Below are 14,186 nucleotides of genomic sequence, written 5' to 3'. Positions count from 1 at the left end.
ATTTGTAAATTTATTAACTTAATTCATGCAGTAGAAGGGAGTAAAGCGTCAACAGTAGCAGTTGCTTCAGACGCAGAGAAGGACTTTGACAGAGTAGAATGGAATTATTTATTCAAAGTATTGCAAAAATTCAGTTTACCAGAGAAGTATATTAATTGGATTAAAGCATTGTTATAAGGGGCCATTGGCGAAAGTGACAGTATGTATCATATGTATCAAAGCAATTTAACTTAAGCAGGTCAACACGGCAGGGATGCCCACTATCACCCTTATTGTTCGCGTTAACTATAGAACCACTGGCAGAATTGATAAGAACAGAAAATAATATTAAAGGGATAAAAATAAAAGACAAGGAATATAAAATCAGTTTATTTGCGGATGATGTTATAGTATACTTAACAGAACCAGAACTATCAATAAAAGAATTATATAAGAAATTGAAGGAATATGCAGAAGTGTCGGGTTACAAGATTAATGTAAATAAAAGTGAAGCAATGCCAATGAATAATGCGGATTTCTCAAAATTTAAGAAGGAATCACCATTCAGATGGCAAATGCAAGCAATAAGATACCTAGGTATACAAATAAATAAAAATCTCGGCCATCTATATAAACTCAATTATTATCCACTAATGAAAAAATTACAGAACAATTTAGAGCATTGGAAAGATTTACCATTAACACTAATAGGAAGGATAAACTGTATTAAAATGAAAATTTTCCCAAGGATATTATACCTATTTCAGGCATTGCCAATATACTTGACAGAGAAATTCTTCAAGGAGTTCAAGAAAATAATAAGGAAATTTTTATGGAAAGGGGGGAAACCGAGGATAGCACTAGATAAATTAACAGAATGGTATAAACAAGGAGGCTAACAACTGCCAAACTTTAAAAATTATTATAGAGCCGCACAATTAAGATACCTATCAGATTTTTATCAAACAAGGGAAAAGCCAGATTGGACTAAATTAGAATTAGATAAAATAGGGGAAAAGATACCTGAACACATATTATATAAATGGGATGAAAAATTGGTACAACGTAGGAGTTCTCCAGTATTACATCATCTACTCAATATTTGGAAAAAGATTCATGTAGAAAGGAACAAAACAAATTACCAATTACCAAAACTAATATTGACGCAAAATAAGTTACTCCCTTTTACAATAGATAACCTTTCCTTTAGAGAATGGGAGAAAAAAGGGATCAAAAGAATAGAAAATTGTTTTTCAGGAAATAGATTATTATCCTTTGAACAAATGAAAGATAAATACAATATAACTCAAGATACAGTGCTGGCATATTACCAATTGAGATCCTACTTGAAGGACAAATTAGGAAGCAGTCTGAGGTTACCAGAGGGAAGTAACTTTGAATATGTGATTACAGATATAATGATAATCAAAAGATTTATAACAAATATGTATATTAAACTGCAAGAAAAGGAGAATGAGGAAACAAATGGTAAAACTAAACAAAAATGGGAACAAGATTTAAATATAAAGATAAAAAAGGAAACTTGGGAGAAGTTATGTTCTGGAACGATGAGAAATACAATAAATATGAGGTTACGTATGATATAATATAACTGGATACACAGGCTATACATTACACCTCAAAAGTTAAATAAATGGGACCCAACAGTATCTGACAGATGTTTTCGATGTAAAAAAGAAATGGGAACAACAATTCATGCAATCTGGATATGTGAGAAAGTAGAAAAATTTTGGGAAGATCTAAACCAAATATTAAATAAAATTACAGAAAGCAATATACCAAAAAATCCAGAGATCTTCCTCCTAAGTAACATAAAAAACAAAGAATTTGGAATTGATTTGGATGGTGCACAAAAAAGATTTGTTATGATAGCCCTAGCTGTAGCAAAAAAATGTATTATGTCAACCTGGAAATTGGAAGATAATTTGAAAATACAACAATGGTATATAGAAATGAATAAATGTATTCCATTAGAAAAAATAACATATAGTTTAAGAAATAATATTGAAATATTTGAACAAATAAGGGAGCCTTACATGAAAAAAAACCTACCGGGGACATTCACTACCTAAACGAACGAAAGGAGAAGGAAATGAAAAGAATTGAATCAGTGGAATTTCTTGTTTATTTTTATTGAATGACAACATTGTTTGACTGGTTTAATGTATCTTAGATTTTGTACTTTAAATGGATGGGGGGGGAGGTAGGGAGGGTGGGATGGGAGGAGGGAGGGGGGGAGAAAATGGCACTGTATATATTTGAAAAGGAAAATGTATGTATCATGGTCAATGTGGTTTATGGTGTGAAAAATTTTAAAAAAAAAGTGGCCCTTCTGGTTTTATCACAGCCGGTGCAGACGTCCGGGGCTGGCCACCAAAGCGACAAGACATGTAGCCACTTCTGGAGGGGGGGGTTTGTGTGGCGGCGCACATCCTCATGGCGAACCGGCCCCGTTTGTATTGCCACGTAGCGGGGCAGCCATGGGGAAATGGCGTCATCAGAGGTTTCTCTCTGACTTCAGCATCCCTTCCAGCGCCCACCCAGGGCAGCGATTATGATGTCACAATGCAGCAGGTGACTGAGCTCGTGCTGCCCTTAAAGGGGCATGATGAATTTGAATAAAAGCAGTCGTTAACCATCCTCAACGCAGTGGCTGTGTTTCTTCCACCACTCACATGGCCACACACATTAGCAGAGACATCTCATGACACTGGTCTGCCCTAGTTCTATGGGCTCTGCTGTCATATCCAGGTGGACAGAGGAATCTTTGACAAAGGCAAACAAGAAATCTGCAGATCACTGGAGCAAAACAATGGTGGAGGAACTCAAGTGGGTCAGGCAGCATCTATGGAAGGTAATGGAGGAAAGCCCTATATCGGCTGATTACAGGTTTTTGGCCCAAAATGTCGACCATCTGTTGCCTCTATAGACACTGTCTGGCTTGCTGAGTTCCAACCCTCTCTGCGTGCATTGCAAGGTGTTTGGAACCTGACACTTACCCTGGAGTGATTGCTGGTGGGATCACCAATACAGCTTTCAGCTTGGCTTCATGCAGGGCTTCTGCCAAGTGTTGGATCATGTGAGCGAGCTCCCTGCAAGGCAAACATGTCCCATCAAAGGCTGCGCATGTACCCATACCCACAGCACTCCCCAGGTCCATTGTGGTGTGGGATACAGTTTAGCAATTCTAGCACAGCATTCAAATCTGAACGGTGGATTGAAATAAGGACAAGGCAAGCTCATGTGAAGCCTGCACCTTGCCCCTCATCACAAGGTGAAGCCAATTCTCAAGTATACACATATTTAACTCCATTTACATATCAATACTTGCACTGACCAAATTTCTCCATCCTCCATTTACACAAACCAGCTGCTTAAACACTCTAGCACAGTTTAAGAGAGAGGACAGCTTTACATATACATTCTCTCTCTTTCCCTTCCTGTAACACACACACAAACACACATGAACAATATTTGAACAATTCATTGCAAGAGGATATCTCCAGGGAAAATGTTTCATAGAAATATTGAGGCTGCAAGGAATCTTCAGCCTCTGGTAAATGATGTAAAGAAAAGATCTGCATTTAATGAGCAGCTTTCACCACATTGAGTGATGTTGATACAGTAATTAGTTTATTGCTAAATACATTGTACTATGTGCATATGCACTGAAAAGTTGAAGAATTGTCTCAGATTTCAAGCTCTTGAACCTCCCCTTTTTATACTAATCACAGACTGCTTCAACACTACAAAAGAACTGTCTGCATTATTGCAAGTCACTTTTATTGCACTAGAATCACTGTGAATGTTATTATCATCTATCTTATGTATTTATTGTCTTTTTCAATTCAATTAGGGTTACCATTTTTGTAATTTATTTTACAAGTACCCGTTTGGCTGACAAAAGCAGGTATTTTGGTGCATATGTACATTGTACAGTGTATATGACAATAAATTAATTATCATTATCAGTGTTGATGAGGAGAATAAGTGAAACACAAAAGTCTGCAGACTCTGTAATTATAGTAAAAACACTGACGTGTTGGAGGATCCCAGCAGATCTTGCAGGGTCCATCAGAGGTAAAAGTGAATAACCAATGTTTCAGGCCTGAGCCCTTCTTCAAGGCAATGAGCAAAAAGCAGGCAGGGAGAAAGAGTCCAAGAGACAAAAGGTGTATTTTGGACATGGAGAGCAGAGAGGTGAGAATTGATAGGGGGAGGAAGTAGCTCTGTGAATGCAGAACTGGAAGAAAGGAGACAGACGGAAAGAGAGATACAGAGATTGAGGAAAGGAGAAATAGGGATGGGGGAGGGGTGAGATGGGAAGGGTGGGGGAAGTTCATGGAAACTGGAGAAGTCGATGTTAATGCCATCTGGTTGGAGGGAATATGAGGTGTTGTTCCTCCAATTCGTGGGTGGTCTCAGTCCAGCAGTGCATGAGAACACGGACAGACATGTCGGCAAGGGATGGGGAGCTGAAATGGGTGGGAGATCCCCGCTATCGTAGCGGACAAAGCTAAGGTGCTGAATGAAACAATCTCCCAACCTGCATCCAGTCTCTCTGATGTAGAGGAGACCACAACGGGAGCACCAGATGAATTGATGAGAAGATCTTTGTAGTCAATCATTATAAAAGTTACCAGAAAGAGCAATCTGGTAAAAAAAATCTGACAACTGATATCTTTATATATTGATTTGTTATTATAAGGTTGAATATTGGCCCAGTAATTCTAAACAACACCAGGCTTCAGGCGAATATAGCCTCTGATTAATGTCTTATTGGAGAATGAAAGTCTGGCATGCAGGGGAGCTTGTGGTTTGGAACGTGGACGTGGTGAAGAAGAAATAGGAGACATTAGCTAAACGCATCAGAGACATTCAGGCAAAATGTTTAACTTTGAAAATCTAGAAACCTTTCAATAGAGCAGAAAAGAGCAAGGAAAGAATGGAAACTGGGAAAATAATGATACACGAAGGAATACTTTCACATTATAGATCAGTGACATGGGAGCATGAGGCTTTGTAGCTGAACGCACTGAGGATGTGGGCCGAAGGGCCTGTTCCTGTGCCATATTGTTCTACGTTCTAAGACAGGGTTGGATCCTGGGACCTGCGGGCGCATGGAGTGCGCGGCTGACAGACCTGCGAAGGGACTGGAATAGAAGGGGCAGGGGGAGCAAGGCAAGCCAGAGTGAGGAAAGATGAGGAGGGTTGTCAATAGTACTATGTTAGAGGGGGTACACAGTGTATCAAAGGGGAATTGGCTGCCCCTGCACAGTTAATGAGAGATGGACACTTTGATGTACAGTTTCCTAAATCTAGCTTAAAAGGATGAGGCACATTGGCCCTGAGCTGACTAACTCTGGAACACTATGTCTCGAAGACAACAACAGATACTATTACTCCACTCGTTTGTAATTAGCATTCATGCACCACAAGTCTAAATGGACCAATACGTAGCCCCAAACTGTCTGCACAAGATTGACCTCCTACCAAATACATTATATGTTAACTCCTTCTGTACCCTTGTTCTCTTCTCACAACTGTTAAACCACTTACACTCTTCAAACCTCTGGCTTGTCAGTAAACTTTTCTCTCCATGAAATGAGGCAGAATACAGGATGGACACCGAATCCAGCTGGGTGGTACCAAAATGACCTTCTTCCTCTCTACGTCAGCAGGACCAAGGAGCTTATTATGGGCTTTAAGAAGGGGAGGCCATTAGACCATGCACCATTGAGGTGCATTGAGTGAAGAGGGTAAGTACCTTTAAGTTACAGAGAGTCCACTTATTGGAGAACCTCTCCTGGAGCCAGCATGTGGCAACCAGGAAGGCACACTAATGCCTCTACGTCCAAAGGCTGAGTTGGTTTGACAACGTTGTCACATACTCTATCAAACTTCTACAAGTGCACTGTGGAAAGTGTACCGATTGGTTGCATCATGGCCTGGTTTGGGAATTCAAGTGCCAAGGAACGCAGAGGCTGCAGAAAGTAGCAAATACAACAGGTCCATCACATGCTACGACCTCCATCCATTGAACATATCTAGGTGTAGCACTGTCTGAAGATGGGAGTTAACATCATAAAGGACCCCCATCACCCTGGTTATAATCTTCTCATTGTGAGAAGATACCTTCAGAAGGTACAGAAGCTGGAAATCTTGCATATCTAGATTCAAGAACAGTTTTTATCCAACAGCTTTCAGCTTCCTGAACCTCCCTATACCATCCGAATCATAAACTACCCCAGGATCACCAAAAGATTTGAATGCACAACTCCAACATCAGGTTTTTTTCTTGCAATTGCTGCATCTGTGAATATTTATCTATCTTTTGATATTTATTATCTTCTTCTGTCTTGCGTGTGTAGTAATTAAAATTTTTACTACTATATTGCAGCTGGTATATCTTACGTACCTGGTTGGTTGCAACAAGAATTTCAGTGTTGTAGTTATTAAATTTAAATTAATTTTAGACATACAGCATGGTAACAGGCCATTTCGGCCCATGAGTTCATGCCACCCAATTAACATACACCCCCGGTACGTTTTGAAGGGTGGGAGGAAACTGGAGCCCCTGGGGAGAATGTGGAAACTCCTTACAGACAGCGCAGGATTCGAACCCAAGTCTCAATCGCTGGTGCTGAAAAGGTGTTGCACTAACTGCTACGCCAACCATGCCATGTATATGAAAATAAACATGTTGAAAACTAATAGTTAAAAGAGTGTAGTCCTCTCAAAGACCATACTCGGCCCCTCCTACCCTACAAAATCTGTTGCTTTTACTACATTCTGCCACTTCAGCTTCAGAATAGCACATCCTTTATCCCAATTCCATCCCTCGAATAACAGAGTTTTTCTACAATTACTGCAAGCCTTGGGAGATACTGATGGCAGTATTTAATTGCAAGTTGTTGTTGGAATGCATTCTAGATTGAATTATAATAGCCCTTGACGCTACTGCTTGAAAGCACCCAAGAAGCAAATTTTAATAAAAGACTGCACTTTGTACAAAGGCTACACAGCTTTTGCTCCTCATTATAAAACAGAATTAAGGGTTGCAGAACATTATCAGCAATTGACATTTTACAAAGCGGCAATGTAGTTTTGACAATCCGAAGTCTTCCCAGCAACTCCTGGCAAGGTCCTGCAGAGAAAACTGCCCAGCAGCATTAATGCAACAGTCACTGCTGAACTCCTATGTAAATATGGATTTACACCTAAATTCACCTACAAAATTTTAAATGTGCAAGTTACAATGTAGGGAGCAATACAAGACTAATTGTCTTTGTCTCCAGTGACATGGCAGGTGTATACATGTAAAAGCCAGATTTTCATTTCGCTCTAAGGTTGTAATATTTACCATTTTATTTAAATTTACTGCGCCATCAAAGTGAACCCATTATCAGCTAAATGCAGGTAAACAAGAAATTCTGCAGATGCTTGGGTCAAGTGCAGTACATAAAGGTGCTGGAGAAACTCAGCAGGCCACATGCCATCCATCGGAAGTAAAAGGCAGTCAATGTTCTGGGCCTGAGTCCTTCAGGAGTGCCGAAAATGTGGCAGGCAACTGAATAAAGAGATGGGGGTAGGGTGGGGTGTATGGGGAAGAGCACAGGCTAACAGGGAAGAATCACTATTAGTTTATATAGGTGAGAGGGTGGAAGAGATAGGGAGAAAGGATAGCTCTAATAGGAAGGGGGTGGGGAGCTGGAAGAAGGGAGATAAAGGGATGATGGAAAGAGACTTGTGGGGGGGGGGGGGTGGTTAATAAAAACTGGAGGTTGATATTGATGGCATTTGGTTGGAGAGAGCCCAGAGGGATTACAACATCCTGAGCACAGTACTGTCTGGGATCACCCTGGTGCTTTAATGAATGGCAGTCAATTTTAAACCTGTTATTTAAATTAAACCAAAAGTGGCAATTTCCATCTCTCTCTCTCTCTCTCTCAATGTTACATTGAGTTGTGACACATCCTGTAAACTGACAGCTGGTGAAGTCATTTTACATTCTACTCGCACTCGGCCATGCGAGATGTTGCAGGGTATGATCAGTTTAACACAGGGTGGCATACCTCAGCTGTTGAGGAAGTGACCTGGCAAAACATTCATGCCTTTTGCACAGTAAAGGGAAAGAGAAAAGATGTGATCATTCCAGACACCCCACCGCCAAAGAAATTACAATGGGTCTTGAAGTTAGATGGGATCAGAGGGCAGGTGTTGTTTTGAATATATTTGGATATTACAGAGAGGAGAAAGGCAATGACTTTTGGTCTCATACACGCAAAGGGTGGTTGGGATGTGGAATAAGCTTCCGGCAGAGGTGGTTGAAGCAGGGACGTTATTTACATTTAAGGAAAGACTGGATAATTACATGGAGGGGAGAGGATTGGAGGGGTAAGGACCAGGTGCTGGTCAGTGGGACTAGAAGGGTGGGGATTTGTTCCTGTTCTGTGCTGTATATGGTGATATGGACACTGAACTTGAAGTCTAGATTGATTTGCCTTGATAGCACGCAAGAGTCAGCTTTTTGCTAAACCTTGGTACACATGACAATAAACAATTCAATTCCAGATGAAATGCTATGATGGTTTGAGCACAAGTGCAGAAGAGACTAACTCGAATAGTTGCAGGGGCGAGGGATTTCAGATACAAGGTCTAAATGGAGAAACTTGGGTTGCTTCCACAGAGGAAAGAAAGTTGAGGAAGTATTTTATGGAGGCCTAGAAAGACAAAGCGGTTTCCAGTAATAGATGCTTTAAAGAAGCTGGGTTAAAGGTTGGGGCAAAAAAATATACAAGGGGAGGTTAATAAGTCCCTAGGAACAGATGAGATGTACCCCAGATTGCTATGCGAGGGCAAAGAAAAGATTGCTGGGGCTCTGGCAATGATCTTTGCATTTTCTTTGACTACGGCGGAGGTGCCAGAGGATTAGAGAATGGCAAATGTGATCCCCTTGTTTAAAAAAAGGTGGAAGAGAAAATCCTGGGAATTATCAACCAATGGCATCAGTGATGGGCAAACTATTGGAAAAGATTCTTAAGGGCCAGATTTATGAACATTTAGAAAAGTACAGTTTTCTCTGGGAGAGCATGACTTTGTGAGAGGAAGGTTATACCTCATGAGCCTAATTGCGCTTTTTGAACAAAAGAAATTCATGAAGATAGGGCAGCAGATGTGGTCTATATAGATTTTAGTAAGGCTTTTGACAAGGTCCCCTCATTCAGAATGTCATTAGGCATGGGATTCGTGGATCCTTGGCTGAGTGGATCCAGAATTGGCTTGCCTGTAGAAAGCAGAGAGTAGTAGTTAACTGGAAGTATTCTGCCCCGAAGTCAGTGACGAGAGGAGTTCTGCAGGGATCTGTTTTGTGCTTTTTGTAAATGACCTGGACAAAGATGTAGAGGGATGGGTCAGATGATACAAAGGTTGGAGGAGTTGTGGATTGTGTTCAAGGTTGTCGTAGATTATAACAGGGTATAGGCAGGATGTAGAGTTGGGTGAAAAAATGGCAGATGGAGTTTCATCCAGATAAGTGTGAAGTAATGCATTTTGGTAGGTCAAACTTGAAGATAGAATACATGGTAAATGGTAGGATACTTAACATTGTGGAAGAACAGGACCTTTGGGTCCAAATCCATAGATCTCTCAAGGCTGCTGCGCTGGTTAATAGAATAGTTAAGAAGGCCGGTGCTATCCTCGGTTTCATTATTTGGGGGATTGAGTTCAGGAGTTGTGAGGTGATGTTGCAGCTCAACAAATATCTGGTGAGACCATAGTTGGAACACTGTGTTTAGTTCTGGTCACCTCATTACAGGAGGGATGTGGAAGCTATGGAGAAGATGCAGAGGAGACTTTCCAGGTTATTGCCAGGATTGGAAAATGTGTCTTATGAGACAAGGTTAGCAGAACTCGGGCTTTTCTCTTTGGAGCGAAGGAGGATGAAAAGTTACTTAATAGAGGCCTACAAGATTATGACAGGCATAGATAGGGTAGACAGCCAGCACCTTTTTCCCAGGGCAGGAGTAGCAAACACCAGAGGACATCTGCACAAAGTGAAGGGAGGAGGATTTAGGTGAGAAATCTAGGTCGTTTTTTTTAAATAACAGAATGCATTGGCAGGGGTGGTGATGGAGGCAAGAACAATAGGGGCATTTAAGAGACTGTTAGACAGGTACATGGATGAAAGAAAAATATTGGGTTATGAGGTAGGGAGGGCTTCATTTTTTTTAGGTATATAGAGATTGGCACAAGATTGTGGGGTGAAGGGCCTGTACTATGCTGTAATGTCCCATGTTCAATGAGATGATGAGATTTAGCAGAATAATAGGTTCCACACAGTCTAGATAGGCTGAGAGGCCCATTTCTGTGCTGAAGTGTTCTATGATCCTTTGGTGGTGTTATGAGGAACTTAATTTTAAATGCAAACTCAAGCTTGTGGAGGAGGGTTTAAAACATGGAGGTGAGGAGGAATGTCTTCACTTAGAAGGCAGTTCACTACCTCAGAGATATGGAGACACAGTCATTCAAGGTGCCAGGAACAAAGGATAGTTAAAGGCTACAGCAATCAAGCAGGAACTCAGGCTCAAGCCAAGATTACATTGGCCACAATTTTATGGAACAGGTCTGAGGGCCACAAGGCTCCCATTTTTCATGGCCTTATAATTCCTCCCAACAAAACTCAAGCCCCAAGATCAGATCACTCTTGCCCTCTTCGCTCTGCAACTCCTCTTCACGATAGTTTTGATTTCACTTACCTCCGTTTCTGACCACCAAGCTGGCTCCACACCTCCAACACAAAGCCATCAAACTCCTCAGCCTGGGGAAAGAGATGAGAGGAAACAGGTTTAGAGACAATCACACTGTGGCCTCACATTTAGACAACATCAAGCACTGTGGAAGAAGGTTTAAAATACTTTGACAATGGTTGGTACCAGAGACTAAAATAAAAGCAAGGAACGAGAGTGAATAAACAAGGTGGAGGTTCAAACTGAAGCCAAATATAAAACAAACTACAATATATTTGGGGTGTGTTGATACAACACAAAAAGAGTGCGGAAAACAGAGCAGATAATCCAAATAGGATTCTGATCCAGTGGTCAAAGTAGAGAAATGGTTTAAGGAGGATGGGGAACAATATTCCTTTCTCTATGGTAATAGGGAAGGACAGAGGAGAAATAAAGAAAGCCATATATTGATCATCACACAACACAGGAGAGGAATAATTTTTGGGAAAAGGTAAATAATGATAAAAGGTCCTTCCAGCAGCCTAAATACACTAATGTGACCAATTACCCAACTCACCCCATTTGACTTTGGAACATAGGAGGAAACCGATGGGGTCACTGGGAGAGCATACAGACTCCTTACAGACAGTGGCCAATTTGAACGCGAGTTGCTGGCGCTGTCATGGTGTTGCGCTAACCGCTACACTAATCCTACAGTACGGTGGAGAAGCCAAGTGAATTCAACTTAGTTATAACAAAGGAATGTTGGGTGCAAGTCACCAAAAGCCAGTAAAAACTAGGGAGGAAATTCATAACTAAAGTGAGGAAGCTCAAGGAGTGACAATAGGGAACTTTGATTTAATATTTAAAACAATTTATTGGAGGGACTCAGCAGGTCAGAAAGCATCAGTAGGTTGAAAGAGGATGAAGGGTTTCAACACCAAAAGTTAACAATTCCCTCCCCAACTTGACTGGCTGAGATCTGCCACCAGATCAATTTTTGTTCCTGACTCAGTCGTCTGCAGCCTCTACCATTTTCAGTGTATCACAGACGGGGATGGTATAGAAAGAACAAAGGCAAGTCATGGAAGGACCGCGGGTAATGGCATGATTTTTAAGTGTAGTGGAACAGAGAGATCTTGGGAGCCATAGATCCCTCAACGCTGCTGCGTAAGTTGATAGGGTGGTTATGAGAGCACAAGGTGTGTTACCCTTCATTAGTCAGGGGACTGTGTTCAACAGCCATGAGGTAAAGTTGCAGCTCTCTAAAACTCTGGTTAGATCACACTTGGAGTATTGTATTCAAGATCTGGTCACCACATTACAGGAAGGATGGAGATGCTTTTGAGAGACTGCAGAGATTTACCAAGATCAAAGTTCAAAATTCAAAGTTCAGATTTATTGCCAGAGTACATACTTTCTTTTTCTTCTTTCTTTGGCTTGGATTCACGGATGAAGATTTATGGAGGGGGTAAATGTCCACGTCAGCTGCAGGCTCGTTTGTGGCTGACAAGTCCGATGCAGGACAGGCAGACACATCACATTCAACCCCAAGATTATTTTTTCTGCAGCCAGGCAGAATTTCTATTTATCTAAACTTAAACAAAGAATGACCGGCATTCCTTATCTTAGCGTAGCACTGATCAAGTGTGCCTGCATCTCTGGTACAGCAGGTTATGTGCTGGTGTTGGACAGGTTTACTTAAGACAGGCCTGGTTAAAGTCACCGACTATGATTTGTTATACTTTGGGGTGGGCTACATCATGCAGCTCCATGAGTGCATTTGTAATCAGCCTTGGGAGGGATATAAACTGCAGTGAGAATCACTGATGAGAACTCTTGGGGTAGGTAGAAGGATCTGCATTAAATTGAGATTTGTTCTAAGGCAGTGGAACAGGAGGTTTTTTTTTGTTTTTTTTTTAAATTTTGTAGCATGGATTGCCTTTCCGATTGGTTCATTGTTTTTTTTAAAATTTTTTATTTTTCACACCATAAATCACAATAGCCATGATATACACTTTTTCTTTTTCACACATTTACAGTGACTTTTTCTCCCCCCCCCCCTCCTCCCAAGCCACCCCCCACCCCCCCCCTCATCCATTTTAGGTATACAATCTAGGTTGCATTAATTCAGTCAGACAATGTTGTCATTCAACAAAAATACACCAGAAATTCTACTGAGTCCATTCTTTTCTTTTCTTCTCCTTCCATCAACTTAGGTAATGTTTGTTCCCGGTAGGTTTTCGCTATTGTATTTAATGTAAGGCTCCCATACTTGTTCGAATATTTCAATATTATTTCTTAAACTATATGTTATTTTTTCTAATGGAATACATTTATTCATTTCTATATACCATTGTTGTATTTTCAAATTATCTTCCAATTTCCAGGTTGACATAATACATTTTTTTGCTACGGCTAGGGCTATCTTAACAAATCTTTTTTGTGCATCTTCCAAGTCAATTCCAAATTCTTTATTTTTTATGTTACTTAGGAGAAAGATCTCTGGATTCTTTGGTATATTGTTTTCTGTTATTTTATTTAATATCTGATTGAGATCATCCCAAAATTTTTCTACTCTCTCACATGTCCAGATTGCATGAATTGTTGTTCCCCTTTCTTTTTTACATCGAAAACATCTATCACATACTGTTGGGTCCCATTTATTTAACTTTTGCGGTGTAATGTAAGTCTGTGTAACCAATTATATTGTATCATACGCAGCCTCGTATTTATTGTATTTCTCATCGTTCCAGAACATAATTTCTCCCATGTTTCCTTTTTTATCTTTATATTTAAATCTTGTTCCCATTTTTGTTTAGTTTTACCATTTGTTTCCTCATTCTCCTTTTCTTGCAGCTTAATATACATATTTGTTATAAATCTATTGATTAACATTGTATCTGTAATCACATATTCAAGGTTACTTCCCTCTGGTAAACTCAAATTGCTTCCTAATTTATCTTTCAAGTAGGATCTCAGTTGGTAATATGCCAGCGCTGTATCTCCAGTTATATTGTACTTATCTCTCATTTGTTCAAAGGATAAGAATCTACTTCCTGAAAAACAATTTTCTATTCTTTTAATCCCTTTTTTTTCCCATTTTCTAAAGGAAAGGTTGTCTATTGTAAAAGGGAGTAGCTTATTTTGCGTCAATATTAGTTTTGGTATTTGATAATTTGTTTTATTTCTTTCTACATGAATCTTCTTCCATATATTGAGGAGATGGTGTAATACTGGAGAAGTTCTATGTTGTACCAATTTTTTGTCCCATTTATATAATATGTGTTCAGGTATCTTTTCCCCTATTTTATCTAATTCTAGTCTCGTCCAGTCTGGTTTTTCCCTTGTTTGATAAAAATCTGATAGGTATCTTAATTGTGCGGCTCTATAATAATTTTTGAAGTTTGGCAATTGTAAGCCTCCTTGTTTATACCATTCTGTTAATTTATCTAGTGC

At 40.1% G+C, this 14,186-nt stretch overlaps 1 protein-coding gene across 4 annotated transcripts in view; it reads right to left on the bottom strand.

Moving 5' to 3' along the window:
* Positions 1-14,186, bottom strand: part of chid1 (chitinase domain containing 1) — a 98,849-nt gene that overhangs the window by 45,111 nt on the left and 39,552 nt on the right. For all 4 annotated transcript variants that reach the window (XM_069895082.1, XM_069895065.1, XM_069895074.1 and 1 more), the window contains 2 exons: positions 10,758-10,819; positions 3,000-3,092 (listed from right to left, as the gene is read on the bottom strand). In XM_069895082.1, coding sequence (XP_069751183.1) covers positions 3,000-3,092; positions 10,758-10,819 — 155 coding nt within the window. The remainder of the gene's footprint in view (positions 1-2,999; positions 3,093-10,757; positions 10,820-14,186) is intronic.

Source organism: Narcine bancroftii, chromosome 1 (assembly GCF_036971445.1).
Source record: "Narcine bancroftii isolate sNarBan1 chromosome 1, sNarBan1.hap1, whole genome shotgun sequence".
Taxonomy (NCBI): domain Eukaryota; kingdom Metazoa; phylum Chordata; class Chondrichthyes; order Torpediniformes; family Narcinidae; genus Narcine; species Narcine bancroftii.
This window is presented reverse-complemented; position numbering and strand designations above follow the sequence as displayed.